This window comes from Pygoscelis adeliae, unplaced genomic scaffold (assembly GCF_000699105.1).
Source record: "Pygoscelis adeliae isolate BGI_AS28 unplaced genomic scaffold, ASM69910v1 Scaffold34, whole genome shotgun sequence".
Lineage (NCBI taxonomy): Eukaryota > Metazoa > Chordata > Aves > Sphenisciformes > Spheniscidae > Pygoscelis > Pygoscelis adeliae.
In genome coordinates this window covers 6,715,939-6,723,947 of record NW_008824658.1, presented here as the reverse complement: position 1 = coordinate 6,723,947, position 8,009 = coordinate 6,715,939, and the positions used below count along the sequence as shown (strand labels likewise).

The 8,009-nt window shown below is 49.7% G+C and overlaps 1 protein-coding gene across 1 annotated transcript in view; it reads right to left on the bottom strand.

Annotated features, from left to right (window-relative positions):
* SLC22A4 (solute carrier family 22 (organic cation/zwitterion transporter), member 4) overlaps positions 1–6,778 on the bottom strand; it is a 19,174-nt gene extending 12,396 nt beyond the window's left edge. The window contains exons 1-3 of the mRNA XM_009322780.1: positions 6,667–6,778; positions 6,254–6,377; positions 4,371–4,525 (exon numbers count right to left, since the gene is read on the bottom strand). Of these exons, the coding sequence (XP_009321055.1) occupies positions 4,371–4,525; positions 6,254–6,377; positions 6,667–6,778 (391 nt within the window). The remainder of the gene's footprint in view (positions 1–4,370; positions 4,526–6,253; positions 6,378–6,666) is intronic.
* Positions 6,779–8,009: the final 1,231 nt, after the last annotated feature.

Genomic DNA, 8,009 nt, shown 5'->3' with positions numbered 1-8,009 from the left:
AAGTTCTCTATTGCAAAGGCTGGCAAAGTAAAAGAGAAACAGCTGACCGTGCCCTTTTAAAGAAGTCTTCTTGTTCACATCTGCCAGGAGTTTACATCAGCTGGGAACAGGGAGGCTACCATGTGGAAACACACAGTGAAACACGAACCCTCTGTGGTTTGCTCCAGGGACACTGAGATGAAGGAAACCCAGTACTGGTTGATGGAGCGCCCGGTCCGGCTCCCACCCGCGGTCAGAGGCGGATGCGAGTGCAAAGGCATGAAGCCGCTGCGGTACCGGCAGTACCGCAGGGACGGGACCGAGCCTGCTGGTCAGCTAGTGCGTACTTGCAAGCAGGCTGAGCTTGGAGTGAAAGAGTTTATGTCACATTTTTTTGTCCTCTGTGTCAGCCTAGGAACGTGCACCCGGACAATTAAAGCAGCTCAGCTGATGGGCAGTAACTTGAATGTATGTTTAAAGCCCAAATGTTGCTTGGCGCTGCAGTACTTCCCCGCAGCAGCAAGTCCCATACGTTTCAGCTGCATTAAACAGCTCATAATGTCCTCTCCTCGTAGGAAGGACTACGCAGAGAGGATTTCAATTATCTCCATTAGCCTCATTTCCAAAATACTGAGCTCCACGACTGTACACTAACCCCAGCGAAACTATTGGGTGAACTGAAAGAGTTGTGAGGAACTGAAGAAGCTTCACTCCTCCCTGGTCCTTCTCCCTGCCTGGCAAATCTGCTTCTGTCCTACCCAGCGGTTTGTGGGATGGCAGACAAGACCTGGGCTGCTGTGCTGCCCCGCAGTGCCGGCACCAGCGATAGCAACAGTCACCCACAGCACAGCACGGACCCACCCAGTACAGAAAAGCTGCTGGGATTATCGGGGACCTTCAGATAAAGGAGCAAATTCTGTTTGCTTTGATTAATGCATTGTCCGAGACAGATAAGGGCAGGCATGGGGAATGGCGGGCAGACTGTCAGGAGGCTTCCTGACATGCTCAGCTAGGACTCAGCCTGCTCCCCCACTTAACCCATTTGGGATTTAAGATGCAGTTCATTGCTGAGCACTTCTGGAGGAGAGCAGGTCTGTGGACAGCAGATTGACACGGGATGGAAGGACGTGGATTTACAGTGAGGTGGGTACAAATTTCGCATTTATTTTTTGGAACAGAAGTCTGGAATGTCGGACCGGCACATCATGGGCTGTAAGACACAACCAGGGAAGATGCCACCTTCTAATAACGCTACTGCTCCAGTAGCCAGGCAGCAGTCAATGAAAGCATCCTACAACCACTGCATCATGCGCAGCCTAGTACCATCCTAACATCTAGTAATAAAAATTGAGACTGTTGTAAGCCTTCAGGAGCACCTAATTTCTTTTCCAATAAAATACCTAGCCACTGCTTAACAAAATCCATGGACGCCCTCAGGTCCACTTCGCTTCTCGTTGAGCTCTCAGCCCCGGGTCTACAGAGCTCTCCTCTCCATCAGGAGCGCCGCAAGGGCCATAACTCCCACAGTCTGATCTGGACTCAATTAAAAAGCAAACGACACTGAGCGAACAGGAGGGTCTTAAGAAGTCTGGAGAGTATATTTTGGTTATGTAGCATGGTAAGAACTCCAACATTTAATATTGCAAAGAAAGTGGAAAAAAAAATTCTGTTTGATAGCTACATGAATTTTGATTTTAGAAACTTGGAGTAACTGAATAAAGGCACAGTGAGAAAGCTGACAATAAGAACTCCTAGGGACTGAAATGGTGTGTGGGGATAAATTATACTGTCTTTCTCTACTGATTCCTCTTGTTTAGGGTCTCTTGGGAGAGGTCTGATACTTGAAACATTGGTTTACACCTATTAAATGTTACGTTATAATTTGTGGCAATCCAAAGCCAATATGAGATGACATCTTTCAACTACAATTCTCTTCTCTCCTGCCTCTCCTCCCTCATTCTGCTGGCCAGGAAATAACAGTTCTGGGACGCTACCAGCATGCCTTCACAAATCTACATAGTGTTTTACAGTCCCGGAACTTGAACACAACAGTTTTGAGCACTGAAAACAACCGAGGCCTAAAGCTAAGGAAAAATGCTGCAGGGAGAAATTTCACAGGACATGGTTGAAAAGAAAAAATATCTCTACAGGATTTCACCAACAGCTCAGGGGGAAAACTATTCTCATGAAGGTGGGCAGCAAGAGCTGCCTTCAAAGGGCAGGAAGAGCCCGGGTGGCTGAACATGCTGGAACAGGGTCTGAGCTACGCACGGGGAGGCAACACAGGTTCAGACGTTGAAAGCTGGAATGACAGGAGAAACCTGTGCTCAAGCAGTCACTTGAAAAAAAAACAACAACACTTGGGGATGGAGGGTGCCAGGGCTGCAGCGCAGCCAGCATCAACGGGGACTTTATATGTGCCACTGTTACTGCTCCGCTCCCGAGCGCGGGTCACAGCCCTGACCGCTGTCGGACAAAGCAAGTGAAGTGTCTCCAGTGCATCCATAATCAGGATGGGCTTTCTTAATGAGTTGCTTTTCTTTTCGTGGGTATATTCCCCTATTCAGCACCTCTGTTTTGTGTGGCTTCCTGGAAGCTCCTGGGTTTGCCTTGCCACGGGCAGAGGTCGGGGCACTTGTCGGGGCACACCGACCACGCGGCTACGCAGCGTAGGGTGGAAAGGACCATCCTCCATTAGTGCCTCCCTCCTTACCGATGACGACAGCTGGTGACTCACTTAAATTAGAAAGCTAATGTCCAAGTTATTTGAAATTAATTCTGCCCTTAGTAACAGCCTCAAGGCTGCCGGGGGAATGGCCAGCACGGCGAGTGCCTGAGGCACCTGCCTCTCTGCTCCCAGGGAGTCATCGCTGCTGCAACAACTCTACAGAAAACAGGATGGCAGAAGAGACAACCCAAGGGGTAAAGTGCCCTAAAACTGCAGCCGTGCAATTAAACAAACCTGACGTTGCTTCGGGAGACCCAGTCCTATCTCTCAGCAGTGGGGACATTTGGCCAGTGGGATGCTTTGGACCCCCCGCAGCTTTGCCTCTGCCAAGTGCCGAGGCAGCATCCTGATCTGCATCCAGCACTGCCCCACGTTCCTGGGGGAGCTGCGGAGTTAAATTCCTGCCTGATCAGATCCCGCACCCCCATTAGAGGGACTCCTGCTACACAAATCCCATGCGCTTCCAAGAGGTTTTTCAGCCAAGCCAGCACTCCTGACCCAGCACCGTACCTCCCTGCCTTCCTACGGCGGGTGTTCGCTCTGGCTCCATCAGCTCCGCACAAGAGTTGACTACCAGGACGGAGGGAGCAGTGGTGATGGCAATGGCAAGGGATCTCCCTGCTGACAGCCTGACCTACTTAATCCTCCCTCCGCCACTCGCACTCGCAGCGGTGACTCACAGCTGCCTGGGGACACGATGCCATATCCTCTCCATAGCACTGATTTCATATCATGCTCTTCTGCTCTATTTTTTCCCTGTTAAAGCCTCATAGACAACCCAAGAGCAGCATTAACTATTATATGTATTAACTAGTATATGGTTTTAATTTAGACTAGCTCACGTTACGATCTACAAATTGTAATTTGGCACCACTGGTTTAAAAGCTGACATAAATGTATACGTGCATACTTTAAAGACAGCTCTTGAAAACCCCAGCTCCTCCCCGAGGCCTGCGTCAGTCATCCCAGTAATTCACCCGTGCAGTTGCCTTTCCTGAAAACCCCGTGACTAGCGAGAGACTCTGCAGGGTCCCCTTCCCCACGGGGTCCCCCCTTCCCCGCAGGGTCCCCGGGCAGTGACTGCAGCTGTGCAGCCTCCCCAAGGCCACTGGCTCTTTCTTCCTACGCTCCCCACAGAAAACAAAACGAACCTTGGCCTCTAAAATTAGGGACTTTATCACTAACCTCGCCACCGAGACCGGTGGCTATGGCTAACGGGGCTCTGACACCCACCCGGCTCCTCTGCTCCGGTCCCCCCATGCGTTCGCTGTGCCTGGAAACGCTGGTTTGCTCCAAGGCTTTGCACCCAGGCGTGCACCGACCCCTCTGCAAAGGGGCGGAGCGGCAGGGAGGAATCCGAATGCCTTCTCTATCTCAGACCTGCTTCTTCTGATAACAAACCCTGAATGCTTCCTGGAACATCTTCTCCAAAGAGGAGGGAAATGGATATTTATTTAGAGGTTTCCTGCTCTCATCTTTTTCTCTAAACCTGTAGAAAGCGTAGGCTTGAACTATCCAAGAGCAAAAAAACCATATTGGCCTAAATTAGGAATTGTACCAGTGAGGATTTACCATTGTCTAATTAAATGATGCAGGTTCAGAGGAAAAAAAAACAAAACAGTATGTTAAGCAAGCATTTAATCTAGTGCAGACATATTCCTACCCAGTATGAAGGCCACCACGTAGTTAGAGATCTGTCCCATCCCCACTATGAGGAAGAGCACTGTGAACATCTCCCAGCTGGTAGAGAAGATCTGCAGGAAGCTGAAGCCAGTCTGCACTGCCATCGTCAAAAAAAGGATATTCTTCCTGCCAAACCTTTTGCAAAAGATAAAGGAGATTATTATTGAAACAGCGCTTATTTATGGAGCAGGGCTATATAAGAAAGCGTGAGGGAGCACAAATATCCAACCTCGAGAGATGTAGCTTAGAACAACCTGAAGTTTCATTCATTTTAAAGAATTTTATTTATCATTTTCATAAGTGCTAAAAAAAAATAAGTAAAATTTCCAAGACCCGGGAAATAAACCAAGAAGAAAAATTAAGAGCAGAAACTTAAGGGAGCCACTAGACAGGGACTAAAGAGACTAGACAACAGTACATAAGTGAGAGACACCTGAAGATTGCAAGCCACGCAGCCGAAAGTTAGGAAATGATGGTGTTTAGGCTACTGGCGTCTATACATTGCAACACCATGACACTTTGAATCTGTTAAATAGCTTTATCAACTGGTTTCAGTCTCTCCGAGTTGCTATACATATTGCACCCTTTCTCGCACCCACTTTGCATTAGAAGTACATAGCATTTTCTTATGGAAAGGTAAGAGCAAGCTTACGTACGGGTTTGCACGCCCGCGTGCTGGCCCAGGGCACGCTGCGCTCTGCACGGATGCTGCACGGGCCGCATCGCCGGCTGCCTGCAGCAGCCCTTGACTTAGGAAAGGTTTCCGCAGCAGCCCAGGGGAGATGGCTCAGGTACAGGTACAAAACATAGCCCTTTACCGACAAACCATTAAAAAAAAATAAAAATTCAACTAATAGCTCACGCTAGAAGGTGACCAGGCTGTCGGGCAGGCTGACTGGCTGCGCTGCCGCCGGGCACGCACACATTCTCAGATGCTCCCAGTGGGCACATGGCACCAGTGAGATTTAGTGATTATCTCGTCTCTCTTTCAAACAGTAACACTGTTGGACTGCTGCACCGGGGGCAGGAGTCGGGAGATTAAATTCGGATCACATGGAATTTAATGCTGGAGGCTTTAGGATTAAGACTCCCATCGAGTTTTGAAACCCCTCTGGTAAACACCCAGAGGAGCGCTGAAACTCTTACGAATTCCTCACTAACACGCAGCAATCAAAGCAGTATTTGAGACCCTGCCATAATGATATGGAAAAAAAAGCTAAGGGATGTATAAAGAGGGAAGCAGAGACTCACAGAAGGAACATATATTCTGCATTTGACATTTGTAAGGCCAGAACTTTAATACTGCCGAGATAATTGTCAAGTGCCTGTAATGTTTTCTTGATATTTTGCATCTACTCAGTTAGATGGTATGACATGATTGCTATCCATTTACAGGTTATCTTTTTTTCTTCCTCTTGGATATGCTTACTTTATTTCCAGCAAACCACCTCTTCTATGCAGAGCTTCCATTCAAAGGACAAATTTCTATCCTGCAGCTCTAAGAATGGACTGTCAGTTAATGTGTGACAAAGAACAACATCTTTGAAACTACTAAAAAGGCCGGATAAAGAAACAAACGTGGTCGTGAAGTGAAAACCACCACATCAATCTGCAAAGCAGCCACATGGGCTCCTTGCAGAGATCAGCTCCTGGTCTCTTAAAGCGCCCAAGAGGCAATAATCCTGCGCCTGGGGTAGATCAAGGTTGGGATTTTTGAAGGAGCCAGGCCAGTTACCTAATTTTGATCAAAACTCAGAGAATTGGACATTTAACTCCCTTATGCCTCTTAAGAACAAACGCACCAGCCGTGGCACCAGGTCTGCCCTGCTCTGCCCACGGGTGGAGCGGGAGCAGCGGCGTTACCTGTCCGAGAGCTGCCCCGAGATGAAGGAGCCGATGAGGACCCCCACGAAGAAGAGGGAGGTGGTCAGCGGGGCTTTCCAGTCGTCCTCGCACACCAGGTTCCACTGCAAGAGAAGGGCCCGCGCTCAGACACAATGCCGTATCGAGCCTCATCCAGGCACAGGGGTTACTGGCTGGAGACACACACTTCCCATGTCATTTAATCTAGTTTCCCCACACCCGCATTTCCACCCATTGCTGGCACCAGCACTGTTTTCACAGCGAAGGTCGCTGCCAGAACACCCTGCTTAAAGCACAAAAAAAAGGAAGAAGCGGTTGCCTCCCCAGGCAAGCCCCATCAGGCCGAAACACCGGCAGCCGTCTGACGGGACCCCATCACCTCTGAAGTAGGTGAGCGGCCAGCAATGCCAAACCTGATGGGCAGTCGGTGTGTGCAGCCTGGGGGCTGCACTGGCCCCGTTTCCAGCGAAATCTCCCCACCACGCGCCCATCAGGTCCCCTGACACCCAGGACCTGGCTCCCCATGGCCCGAGATGCTCCCCACCAGAAAAGCAGAGCGATGGAGATGGGTGGGAGACTGCCCCATCCCTGGCTAGGGATGGTTTCCAGTCTACCTGACCTCTGCCAGGACAAAAACTGCTGCATTTCTCTAATTTCTGGGTTCAACAAGACATATGCAAGAAGACGCACAGAATAAAATCTCTTTTCCCACGCTGACGTGTTTCCAAATTCCTCTCCATCCCCACAACCTGCAGGGCTGACTCACTGCCCATCACTCAGCCTCGCGACCGTACCCAGCTGGGGCTGGAGGCTTAGGACAGGAGCCAGTGTGGAAACTTCCACCTAAAGCCACTCGTAACCCCAGACAAGGTTTAAAAAAAATATATATAAAGAGCATCATGAGTCTCAGTCCACCAAAGTTACAGCTGAGTGTGCTTCTGCCATGGCTTGCTCCCTTCCCGGTGACTAATCTCCCAGTTAAGAGATGCCTGCCAGCAGCGCTTATGGATAGACTTCAAACACGTCAGTCTCAGATTAGATAATTCTACCACAAAGGTAAGCTAATTAGATCACAGATCAAAGTATAGTGTAATTTTAATAATTAGCCATGCTATCAGAGAGCGGGGACATTGCCCGCACCAGCGCTCACCCTGTGCTCAGGGAACGAAGGGGCTGAGCCACCTCGGCAAGTGGTGGCCGCCGAGTCCAGGCACAGGCAGAGGTGCTGGAGCAGAAACCTCCCCTCTGGGCTGCTCAGGCTCCTCGGCTCAGCTGCAGGCAGGAAAAAGGAGCAACTCTTGCATTACAAAGAGACCCAGATGCCATCTGACAGCACTGCGAGTCCTGCCAAAACCAAACCAAACAGCCGATGGGTCGGCAGCCAGGCTTCACTTCTGCTGCTGCTGCAGAAGAGCAAGCAGAAGTAAACCCCAAAGCAAGGGGGGATTTGATGTGGTTCAATGCAGTTTGCTCTGGACTATAATTTAGGAAAGAGATGCAATCAATGCCTGTTTTCAGGCGGAATGAAGGTACGCTGCCAGCGGGGGGGGGAGCCGGGTACCTCTGCCCCTCCGCCCAGCTTGCAAAGTAACACCAGCTACGGGACAAAAAGAGATGAACTGAACTTCAAAACGCAGCCCGTGCCTCTTCCTGAGAAACACACAGAGTCTTTAACACGGGACCATGGAGATTTGAGGACTGAAACGTGCCTCCAATACTTAAATCTGATTAATAACAAAAAGAAACCTACAGCAGT